The 13318-nt window shown below is 30.6% G+C and overlaps 1 protein-coding gene across 1 annotated transcript; it reads right to left on the bottom strand.

Annotated features, from left to right (window-relative positions):
• Window positions 1–5339: 5339 nt before the first annotated feature.
• Window positions 5340–7183, bottom strand: LOC130801463 (adenylate isopentenyltransferase 5, chloroplastic-like). The gene has a single exon (XM_057665325.1). The coding sequence runs from the start codon at window positions 6895–6897 to the stop codon at window positions 5881–5883; it is 1017 nt and encodes a 338-aa protein (XP_057521308.1). The 5' UTR covers window positions 6898–7183; the 3' UTR covers window positions 5340–5880.
• Window positions 7184–13318: the final 6135 nt, after the last annotated feature.

Genomic DNA, 13318 nt, shown 5'->3' with positions numbered 1-13318 from the left:
ACGACGCGTGTCTCAGGTACTTGAACATGAACTACACCCTGATGATAACGATATACTTGAGCCACAAGCAAGTCCACCGAGGAAGGGAAGACCAACGACAAGCAGAACTCTGAGAAGAAACAAAAGTGCGTTTGAGTACAATAGATCGTCCTCAAAGGGTTGCGGATCCAGATGTTCATCACGCGGGAGATCTAGTGGTAGATCTAGCAACCGGTCGCATCAATCGTCAGTTGGAATTAACTTCAGTTTCAACTTATCTGGTACCCTTATTTCTTTTCATATAATCATATATGTTTTAGATCAATTGGATGATATTAATATACTGTTATTTTTGCAGATGGTTCAGCAGGTCGTGATTTTTTCACTGTTTCCGTGGTCAAATCACATTTCGTTTATTCTTCCGCCATATCTGTTTGATTGGATTGATGTTATAGGTGACGGTAATTGTTGATTTAGAGCTATTGCCGTCATAAAGTTAGGGGGCGAGGAAGCATAGCCTCTTTTACGACAACAAAATAACTGCCGCCAATTCAGCAAAATTGGAGAGCAGCAGCTAACAATTCATGTATAGATTTAGAGATACAGTATCGCAACAGGATATCACTTTGGAATAGACTGTGCGGCGTACAACGACGACAACAAAAAGACGCGGTCAATTTAGATACTCCAAAGTGTTTATTGTACTGATTATACTTAGTGTTATCATTTTATTAATTTTATTCATTCTAGTAATTACATTTATAGTATTCATTTCATATTAAGTTAGTGAATAAATGTGTAAATGAATCAAACGCAACACGTAATACTACAAATTTTTCATCAATACAGGTCAAAAAAAATTGTTCATCAATACAAAATCCACAAATGTCTATCAAGGGCTGTGCCCTCTAAACGCTTGTCATTCGGCAAACAACTCTCTAAGTTCATCTAGATACATATCAGCAGCATGTCTTTCCCGAGGCGTTATTTGCACAATAAATGGCATCCTGATCAATGGCGCGAGTTTACTTGGAAATTCAGCTGCAAACTGTAAAAACAAAACAATTGCATTGTCAAAAAATTAGACAGTCAATTCCGGTAATGACACATTAAAATGAAATAGATAAACGGAAACACTAACATATTCGACTCTTTTATCCGCTACACCGAACGCAACAACAGGTCCTTCACCTGGGATGAGAAATGAGTGGGAAGACACTCTAAACCAGTCAATGTACTCAGAGGCAGCCTCTGATGGAACCGATGCCTGACGAAGTGTCTGCTCAACTACGCGGGCACAATAGGGGAACCTCCTCCACATCTCCGTGTACATAGACGGAGAAGCGAATGTTACTGAGTAGGAACCCTGTGCCGATCGCACAACTTGGGTAGGTCTCAACGGAGGGGGGGGGGGGGGGGGGGAGAATGGCCTGTGCAAAACCGAGCTTTCTGACTGTCCTCTCAGGCAAATAGACCTCCACGATATCAAAACAAGTGATACCACCGACATAGGCGGTGCGTGGGTGCTCGTTCAATAAAGCCCTATTAGAAGTCATGTACGAAGTCCACTCCACATGCTTACAAAAAAAATTAACATAAACAACATAATAGGAGTATAAAATTAAAATAATTAGTATAACGATGTGTGAGGTCATGTACAAAACCTGTGTCTCTGTCGTGGCGTCCAGTATGCTCCTACAGTCTCTCAGTCTGCTCAGCTCACGGATTGGCTTCTGAGGGGACCACATCTCTGCCCTAGTCTTGTTTGGCATGTCAGCTTGACGCGGATGGGGGCGGAAGGCTGGGAAGTACTCGTAAATCCATGTCTGCAACAGTGTCAGACAACCAGCAATAGTCTTGCACCCAGTCCTGCCGCACCCAGTTGGCGATACATGTTAGCAAGCGTCACTGCACCCCAAGCAATGTCATCCTGATCAGCAGTGACAGCAACAACATGGTGAGACCGCATCCTGACTCTATTCTTATCCACGAGCAGCGTGTAACCCACTATAGCCATGTAGTACGCAGTAGCCTGAGTCTCTATAGACTGCGAACGGTGGCATAGCTTCAACAGTGTACCAACGTTAATGCTGCCGTTGGTGAAGTGCCCCTTCCCACGCAACTCCGACATTATGGTCATCTCCCCCCGGCATGTGGAAGGTGTTGGTATCAGGCTGCCACCTTTCCACAAATGTCGTAATGAGAGCACTATCAATGTGCTGTTGCATTATATACGACAGACGACCAAGAGGAGTGGCAGGTAACACCCCTTACAGTTCATCAGACATGTCCTGAAGTCTGATGATTGCATCCAACATCCTCTTCCTAGGACGACATTCCAAAATTAGAGGGGTGCGCTCCGATCCCTCAAATATAACCTTTGCAACGTGCCCAATCGTAACTGGGTATTAAAGTGGTGTCAACAGGGCCTCCAGGCTGGGGTGATGTGATCAACCAGTCCATGTCCGCGGACTGTGAGCGCCTCCTCCCCCGTGGAGCTGCATCCTCAACCTGGCTGAATCCTGCGTGATCAGAAGTGTCAGCCGCGCTATGCCCTCTAATCCTAAACTGACCGGTATGCCTCTGACGAGCGTCCAATCAACAGGATGACTGACAGACTCTTCCCGACTAACAGAATCGTCGTAATCAGTGTCATCGTCACCTGAGCCGACCGTATGACTATGCAGGCTAGTCTGGCGCTCAAAGCGACTACGCACATGGTCTAGGGTAGTTGAATGTTGGGCCTGACTATGTCTGGCCGCCTGTTCTTGCCTTGCTCGCCTTGCAGATCCCGTAACCCCCTCTCATGGGGATCCCCTCTCCGTAAAGTCGGCCTAGAGCTATTGCCGCTCAATAACCCTCTAAAAAACCCTTTTCTTTTCCCTTGATTTCCAGCCCTTTACTACAATTTTCATATTTTAATTACTATTAATAAAAAATTAAAAGCATAAAAAATTAAATTAAGTTATATTCATTTTAATTACACTTACAATATTAATTTAATAAACATTTATGTTAATTTAATATAAACACTTACAATCATATAAATTATTAACAACCAAAATAATTCACAATTACAAACAAATCAACAATTATTATATTCATAAATATTTAAACAACTAAAATTTAATAAATTGATTAAACAAAATAAATTTATTCAAAATTCAAAAAAACAAATTAAAAAAATAAAATAAAAAAATTCTCATTCGAAATTAAAAAAAAAAACTTAAATACAGTCGCACTTTTTGTGCGACTGGAATTAATTAATTTTTTTTTCTGTTTTCTCAAATTTAAATTAAAAACTACTTCTTACAATAACATTATCATAATATAATGCATTACAAGATTTATTAAATAACAATAACTTAAAAATTAAATTAATTAAACAAAACAAATTCATTCGAAATTAAAAAAAATAAAAAACAAAAACAACAAAAAAAACAAAAAAAAATTTCAAAATGAGTCACAAGCAACTGATTTGATTTTTTTTTCTTTTTTTTTAATTTCGAATTTAAATTCAAAAATACTTTTTATAAAAACCTTATCATAATATAATGTATTACAACATTTATTAAATAACAATAACTAAAAAAATAAATTAATTAAACAAATTAAATTCATTCGAAATTAAAAAAAAAAGTTGTTCAAACCAGTCGCACTTTTTGTGTGACTGAAAATATATATATATATATATATATATATATATATATATATATATATATATATATATATATATATATATATATATATATATATATATGTGTATATATATATATATATGTATATATATATATGTATATATATATATATATATATATATATGTATGTATATATATATATATATATATATATATATATATATATATATATATATATATGTATATATATATATGTATATATATATATATATATATATATATATATATATATATATATATATATATATATATATATATATATATATATATATATATATTTATATATATATATATATATATATATATATATATATATATATATACATATATATACATACATATATATATAGATCAAGTCTTGCAAGAACCGTATTTTCGGCGATGATGATCACCCATTATCTCAGGATTTAGATCAAGCCTACTTCCTGACGGTCTATATATTCCCACGTTTTAAAGTGCTGTTAAATTATTGATTTAACATGAGTTTTGAATAAATACGTTGGGTACATAAAGTTTTGTTTGTTTCGCAAATGATATCATATTTTTCATTTGCCGTATTGTTTCGCTATTGACTTGTAAAGTAATAGCCGCATTTTGATTTACGCTATTAACTTGTAAATTTATAGCCGTGTTTTGATTTACTATGAACTAAAGGTTCATAGCCGTATTTATGTCGTACCAAATGGTCTTTTAAAAGAGTTTTGATTTGGAAATAATAATATTTATAAATGGTTACCAAGTGAACAAGGATTTGATTGGAGATGTTTGTTAATGACTTGTATACAAATGTAATAGTTTGTTGGATTATTCAACAATTTAATTGTTGACTGTTTTTTATAGGGCCTATATCCACTTTCAGGTTGCCAACTTTAGTGCGGATGGATGTGCTGCTCATTTATGTGTCATGTGTTGCGATAGCGAGGACATCGTTTTCGGAAAGTTAACTTATAATGATATTTTGACAAATTATGTGTTGTAAAAATTTTAAAAAAATTTAGATATTTTATAATGTATTAACTTAGTTTATAACTGGGTTGTAAGTAATTGTATTACAGTTATGTAAAGTTTTTAAACACTCTGATATTGGTTGCTGCGGCTATCGAGTCACAGGTCGAATTCAGCCCAGACTTCTATAAGTCTTTCGCTGTGCTTTGTAGACAATATTATTATATTGTTTACACTGGTTTGGTGGGCTGTTTCATCTTTGCTTTGAGAGGTTATTCTTAAAGCTTGTATGAGTTGTCATTAATGTATTGTTGAATATATTACTGAAAGTAATCCTTGTTTGAGGAGGAGATACCCTAGATACTTCATAAATTTTGTGTTTTTGGTCCATTGTTTGTTTTTTGGGTGTTCTTTATGCATTTTGTTCTTATTTGTTCTTCTCCATTATCATAACCCATTAACAAGAAGATCCATAATATATATATATATATATATATATATATATATATATATATATATATATATATATATATATATATATATATATATATATAATAATAATAATAATAATAATAATAATAATAATAATAATAATAAATCCATATAAGATAAGTAGAGAACCATATTGATATCATGTACTCATTTGTAAAGGGCACAGCACAGACCATTCCTATGCCTTAATAAAAGTAAAATTAGGATAAAAATACAAAGCCAAACCCAAACTAATGGACCCGAAGCATATTTTCTTGAAATGATACCATTACATTAATGGGTATAGCATCTATTGAAAATGATAGTAATTTAAAGATACAATCATTTGAGTACACTTTAGACTCTAGCTCCCAAATCCCAAGTGATGGTGGACACTCACAACTCACAAGTCTTATGTAGATTATGCCTCATATACATGCTGCATGCCTTAATGCCGCTTCAAATACTCTTTTCTAAACTCACTCTTAGAAAAACGTTTTACACCTTCATAGAAACGTTCTTCTGATCCCTTTTTTACCTTTAAATTTATTTAATCGTAGTTTGTCAGAGTTTTTTTTAATCATAATACAACAAATTTAAAATGACTTGCCAATAGCTGAATGTTTGAAGATTCCCCTCCATTCCATTGAAATTGTTATAGTGTACCTATTAATGTTTAAAATTTTAGGTCAAACGTAACAACCTCAATAAAATAGAAGTGTAACTAAAATTCAAATTCCTAACTTTATTGCATTAGCTCTAATACCATATTAACTCTGATACCACATCAAATGACAGCTGGCACTGTCGCCATAGACGATACCACTTCTTTAATAACAGTGGTGCTCGGTGCTTTAGACTTGCTCTGCATGCCACTACTTCTAGTGGCGCGTAGAAAATCTCTCACACACAACACACTTGGACGAACAACAAGTCTTTCCCACGCTTCATTCCTTTCCTCTGTTTTATCCTTAAGAAAAGCGTCAGTAGCATCAATATGGTGCAAATCCCACCCCCAAAAATCTTTCATTTTACGTATTTTATTCACTTGACGACAAGCAAGATTATACGTATTAACCTTAATTTCATCAATAGCAATCTTAAGAAGAATATCCAATGCACCCTTATCAACAAACCCATCTTTTTCAGCCCTAAGAAAACGATCCAATTCTGGCACTCCAATCGCACGTCTTATACCTCGCGTATAATCCCCTTCCGGGTCAAATATCTCCCTAACTTCATCAACCAAACCCGATTCAACCATTTGATCGACCCGTTTTGAAACAAATCGATCAAGAACAGGTAAATTAACATCAACCCAGAGAAAACAACACTCATATCTTGACATAAAATAAGAATCACCATTAATTAATGATTCAATGAATGAATTTGAACCACCCACAATAATTGGATGCTTATTTTGTTCGATAATCGATTCAATTGCAAGAATAGCGTCATTTCGAAAATGGGTTACGTTATAATCAGCATTTGGGTCATCTATGAACCCTAACAAGTGATGGCGTATGCCTTGAGATTCTTCTTGGGTGACTTTATTTGTGAGAGTATTAAGACCTTTGTAGACTTGGATTTTATCACAATTTATTATTTCAGCTGGGATATGATTTGCTATGTCGATGGATAGTTTGGATTTCCCTGTTCCTGTTGCGCCCATTACAAAAATGACTTTGTCTTTGTAAATGTGATTATTGTTATAAATGTGAATGTTAAAGCTTGCGTTAAGCTCATTATGATAATTTATTAGGGATTTTGCACATGTTTCACCAAAGGAAGAAGAGATATTCATGATGTGTAATTTTATAAAAAAAAAAAAGGAAGAAAAAAATTTTAGAATTTGGTTTGTCGGTTTATTTTTATTATATTTGTTTTTGGGTATTTTTTGAGATTACGTTTTTACGAGATATGAAAAGGCATGTGAGGATACGAGTAATAAAAAGAATGTTATAGAGAGAATATAAAAAAATAAGTAATATAGAGAAATAAAATAAATGTTGGATGAGGGAGTGCCCTAATTTTTGTAGCTTTATGGTCAGAGATGCGGCTACTAGGAAATGGAATGCTAGGTTGTGTGTTTGGGGGTGAAAAGGTTAGGCTAAGGCTTAATATTTGAAGATATAGTGATGAGATTTTGTTTTGGTGTGTATTAAGGTATATGCAAAGCAAACTTGTTAAGAGTAAGGACAAACTGAAAATGATCAATTGTTCTTTGATCCTTACAATGAAAATGACAATCGTTGATGCAAAGAAAGTATCGCATGCTTAGTATTTATAGTGGGAATTCATAATACAACATAATACAAAATTCTTACTCTCTCGGTCTCGATAAGATTGAATCAAAGTGAAAAAAGTGATTTTTATAGAAAATATGAAAAGTTGTGAAATGTGATATTAAGTGAAGATTGAATTTAGTGCGTGTATGATATTAAAATTAAAAGAAAGTTTAAATGTGTGATGTTATTAAAAGAGAGTTTGAATGTGTAGTTGAGCTAGAATAAATGAAGATGGTGGAGTCTATTTCCAAATAAGACAATGACTCAAAATGAGTGGGAAAACCCAAAATGAAAATTGATATAAATTGAGTGCGATAGAAAAGGGATATCATTAGTGGAAGAAAGAAAGACAGATGCCTTTTATATTACATATTAGACCTATCAAAAAAGTGAGTAAGAAGAATTTTAATCGGATCATTTTTTTATCAGCTTATTTTCAGTTTGAGACGGATTTGGGTCAATTCAACATATCAAGTGTTTTTCAAAAAAAATCCTATTATTTGATAACTCTTTCCCAATAAATATCTTTCTTCTTTTATTGTAAAATAAATTTATTTATAAAAAACTCCAAAGCTTCAACAAAGAAAAATTGACGTCAAGTATAAAAATTGACTAAAAATATAATAGGCCTTTATTAATGATGATGTGAAACTAATAAGATTTGTAGAATTCAACTAATGAATCAAAACTTGTCAGTCAAATTTGATCCTATTTTTCTAGTATTTTCTGATTAAAAGCCAAAATTTTCAGGTCCATCAATTTTTAATCGGATTTCTAGTCAATTTCAAATAAAATTTATTACTTTAATGAAGATTGTCTGACAAGCTTGAGCCTAATCTCGATTATACTTATACTTGTTCATTTCAGCTTAGTTTATTTTCTAACTGCATTTTCAGTAATATATATATATATATATATATATATATATATATATATATATATATATATATATATATATATATATATATATATATATATATGTATATTCATTTTAATATAATTTTAAGTAAGTAATAAGCTCAATTCAATTCTATTTTAATAATTTTATCTACGGAGTAGTATAGTTGAACTTTTATTATTAGTCATTGGAGGGTTTTTTGTGAGGGGCCACATTTAGTGGGCGTGATGGCCCCTTTTTGTAAATCTTGAATTTTTTAATATATTAGTGGAGTTTATTTAGTTTAAATTATGAAGGCAATTTGAGATTAAGAAATAATTGATAGTAATTTTTTTAGAAAAAAATAATAATGAAGATATCTTATATTAATTTGTTGAAAGCAGTAAAGCAAAACTATGTTATTATCAGAGTTATTTTAAAGCAGTTTGTGTAAAGTTAAAGTATTTTTTAGATATGTTTTGTTACGTTAAACTATTACACTTCTATTTCATGGTTTTTGCACGCTTGTATGCTTGAGTTGTTGGGTGTATAATATTCATCTAAATGATTTTTTATCCTCTCCAAAAATATCCTACCATTTTCACTACTAGCAAAACTCATCATCTAGCAAAAAGTTGATCCAATCAATCATTAATTGGTGTTACCATTGTTGTATAATCATGCTTCTGATGTCCCATTTGATTGACGATATTAAATTTTCACCTTCATATGAAGGTAAAGGATCATTCTAATATCCTGCACAAGGTAGATTCAGGTGAAGGATTTTTCCTTTTTTTGAACACCCGGTATCCTTAAGGAAGGAATAAAAAAAAGGATGCGCACAGTCAAAAAATCCCCCAAGTAATACCTGTGACCGAGAGGATCAACCCTAAACCTTCATATACGTAAAGTTTAAAGATTTAACAATAATACTCGATCCCTCAACCCCCGAATTTGTCTCACCTTTAATTTTAGTTTTTAGTTCTACCTACTGAATTTGAGGATATGACTCTACCATTTTAACATAATTTTACTCTGTTTTTTCTGTTATATATTTCTTCGATTTTACTTTAACATAATTTGTCCTATTGATTTTTATTTTTAGAAAATAAGTAATTGCTTTCTTATAATCCATAATTCATCGACACATTTAAATTTTTCTAATTTACTACAAAATTAGAAATACCTAATTTTAAATAATATTAGACAAATGATAAGTCGTAGCACAAGTACTAAATTCAAGTTTGTCCCCTAGCAGCATTCTAGAGTCAAGTCAACATTCATTGACTTGGCTGAAATTTCAATTTTTAAGCGCCTTGAACATTCCTAATCTATCATTCTTTGTTAGGGGTTGATATTTCCAAATAGAGAATATACGAATATGTATTGTTCAAAAGACTGGACATACTCCTATTCCTATATACTTTATTTTCCACCCAATATTCTTTATAAGCATTTGATAGGAAAATTAAAAAGAGAAACAAAAATAAATTTTATGGTATACTAAGAGAGATGTGATGATGAAATGAAAAAATAACTTTAATCTATGAATAAGAATTAAAGGGAAAATGTATATTATTGCCAAAAACAAAAATGGAATAAATTTCATGATATAAATTTATAAGGAAACTGGATTAAATTTCATGTGACAGAGAGAGTAGAAAATTAAAAACTAGTCGGTCGAATATACTTTATATATCTTATTATACTTGCAATTGATAATGACGTTTATCGCACAACATGTCACGATTAATATATTACTATCAGATACAAGTATTTCATAACGGAAGTATTATATTATATGATATAGCGATTTTCTAGCTAGCTAGAGTGCTTAGGAGCTTATTGTTGGATCAAATCATGGGCTTAACTTTAGTCTAATGATACTCCTAGTATTTATTTAATGTTTGTGATGAAAAGAATAAGTATTAAAGGGAATCTCGAAGTGAAGTTGTTATTTTCATAATGCATTTGCGCAAAGATGACTTTCGTCTATAAGGCTTCCATACTCATGATGATGATAATATAGAAAACCCGAAAATGATAGTATAAGTCAGCGTTAGCACTAGATTTTGTTTAGGGATCACTTGTTTCTATTTTATTATGTGATCAAAAGTAATTTATTATTTGAGAATGCCCAAAAAGGAGATAGGAAATAAATTTGTAGAATATTAAGATTAGGGTAATTTGTAGTGGTTGGAATTAAAAGTTAAGTAATATAATTAGTTTAATGAGATATAAATTTATCAAAGTAATATTAACTTTGAGATAATTAACGATATTTGTTTAGAAATAATTATTAGTTTTTGTCGAAGATAAATATTTTATGAAGTTAATTGCCATTTTATAAATTATCAACAAACAAAAGGCATAGTAAGAAAAATCATTTATATCAAGTTTAAGAGCAGACCCCCAAACACCAGAATGAATCAAAATAATTGGTTTAGTAACATGAATTCTTTTTTGATTTTCCCATGAAGAAAGATATTTTTTAACGTCAAACTGATGATAATATTTACGATTTATAACTTAATCTTTTATTATTTAATCGAAAAAATGAATGGCTCAAGTTTCGGATTAAATAATCGTTGCATGAGATTTTGTAATATGCTGTTATTATTACATTTTCGCATAACTTTATAGTGTGACTGATAAGTTTTATTTGAAAATAGTTGATGCAATCTTAGATATCTCATTTGTTCTTATACGAGGGTACTAAAGTACTTCTTTTTCAAGTGTTGGGCATCTTGTTTGTCCTCTCAATCTTATTGAGTAAATCATTTTGCCAAATTACTTCAATCAACCCTATACATAGGCGGAACTTAGTTGGGGGCCGGGTAAGGGCTTCACCCCTCCTAGATTTTCGGCCAATTTTTTTTAATAATACAACCGTCATTTTATATTTTTATAAATTAAGTCCAACAAATAAAAGCAACACAATTAAAGGAAGAGAATAACTAAAAAAAAAAAGAATCTTATAAGTAATAATGGATTATCAAATTAAGAATGAAATTATCATTTAACAACTTAAAAAAAAAGAAAAAAAGAAGAAAGCGATTAGGAGAGATTGACAAAATTAAAAATTAAGCTTACCACCCACACTTGAAGGATAAAGGTTTGTTTTATATTTTTAGTTGAATTCTGTTATCTTTATTTAATAATTAGTTTGAATAAGTGAATACTTGAATTACTGAAAATCCATACAATAAAACAATCAATTAAGAAATTAGTAAAAGCAAGACTTCGTAACGGCAAAGATTTTCTTGCTGATAGATTAGTAATATACTAATAGCAAAGACATATAGTGTCAATGAGATTAGAGATTATTTTAAAGTCTTAGAAGAGCTTTAAGCTTTACTTTAATTCAAAATTTTCATTATAATTTTTAGTTGTATTAATTGGCTATATTTTAGTTGAAATCAATTTTTTTTTTGTTAACTCTGCCTCCTCTAAAATTTTGTTTAAGTTTTGCTATTGACCCTATACATCCCGATACCTCATTAAGTACGTGTATCGTCTGGCTCAAATATTTTCTTTAGCTTTTATATTTTCAAAGCCTTATTAATCTTTTATTTTCTTATAAATTCTTCGCAAAATTCATCTACTTCATTCCATGTGAGTGATCTCTAATATCGTCCTAAGCTAAAATATGATTATCCTTATCCATCATATACTATACTATATCTATGTCATTCAATATTTCTTTTCTTTTACACGCTATTCTATACAAGTCTTATTCACTTCTTTCAGAGTCTAATTTGTCAAAAACCTCTTTAAAAGCACTTAATTTCACGTTGAAAGCTGCTACAATTTTCCTTAGTTTTAACTTCCTTACAATTGGCAACTTTTTTCCCATTCCTACATGTTAAATTTTGATGCAAAATAGTATTATTTAGTTTTCTTTACTATTGTCTTTATCACCTAATTCTACCATTTTTATCCTTTAACGTTTTTGGGTATTAGTTTTAAATTAAAATAAATTTATTATAAATATCAACATATTAGCTGAAAAACATAAGGTGTATACACTAAATAAGTCAAAGAGTTATTATTCTAAAATCATATGACTATAGGAAAAAAGACTTCAATAACTTATAAAATATATATATCCTTCCAGTAAAAACAAATTATATCAACCTAAATTAGAATAATAAATCATATGAAGTAACTTTGGTGGATATCAATCACAAAAAAAAATAATTATATCATAGTAGATAACAATCGCATGCTTATAAATTTAAAGTCATAGTTGGATTAGACTTAATATTATCTCTAACTAGTTTTCCAAAGGTAAAAATTGTACTATATTAGGTATCTATTCTTCTAGATGAATTAAATTGGTGCTAATCGAATGTAAAAAAAATTAAAAGTATTTAACAAATTGAAATGATCATAAGTATGAGGTCCATAAAGCTTCTTGCTAACTTTGAATACTTTTTTTCTCTCTATGCGTGATTAAAAATGATTGAAGCCCATTGAAATATCCATCCCATCATTAGGAGTACAAAAAAGTTCCCATCATTATCTTTTACGCCTAATTTATTTTAGAATCTGTACTATTAAATTTACTATATAAATATTGATAAATAGATAAATAGTGAGAAAAATGCATTGTGAATGAAATGAAAAATTAATTCAAACGTATTGATAAAATTTTAATAAAATATATAAATTATTAAAAAATAAAAGTAAAACAATTTAATAAGATATATTAAAAAATGGGCATTCTCGTTCAGAGAAGGACAGTATTTATTTGTTTTAATTTAAAAAGCTAACTGTTAAACCTTGATAATGATGATTAATACCCATTATTATTTTGATATTTCAATTGAGAAATCATTTTTTTGTAGTCTTATGCAAATCTTTTTGATATTGACCTTTTGCGGCAAATGCCTTAGCAAATTGATTAGATTTTCAGATGTTGATTAAGTTATTGGTGGTTTTCAGTTAGGTGTTTTGGTCTGAGTTAAAATGAGTTTTGTATTTATATTGATTATAACATTATTGTAAATTTATTTTTAAAGTCGGAATAAAGTCGAGTTCTATATGTGACCGGATAA

The sequence above is a fragment of the Amaranthus tricolor genome, chromosome 15 (assembly GCF_026212465.1).
Source record: "Amaranthus tricolor cultivar Red isolate AtriRed21 chromosome 15, ASM2621246v1, whole genome shotgun sequence".
Lineage (NCBI taxonomy): Eukaryota > Viridiplantae > Streptophyta > Magnoliopsida > Caryophyllales > Amaranthaceae > Amaranthus > Amaranthus tricolor.
Note: the sequence above shows the minus strand (reverse complement) of the source record. Positions and strands in the feature narration are given on the sequence as shown.

What these genes read in the sequence shown, in the direction of transcription:
- LOC130801463 (XM_057665325.1), bottom strand. Translation starts at nt 6,897, where the DNA reads ATGAATATCTCTTCTTCCTTTGGTGAAACATGTGCAAAATCCCTAATA.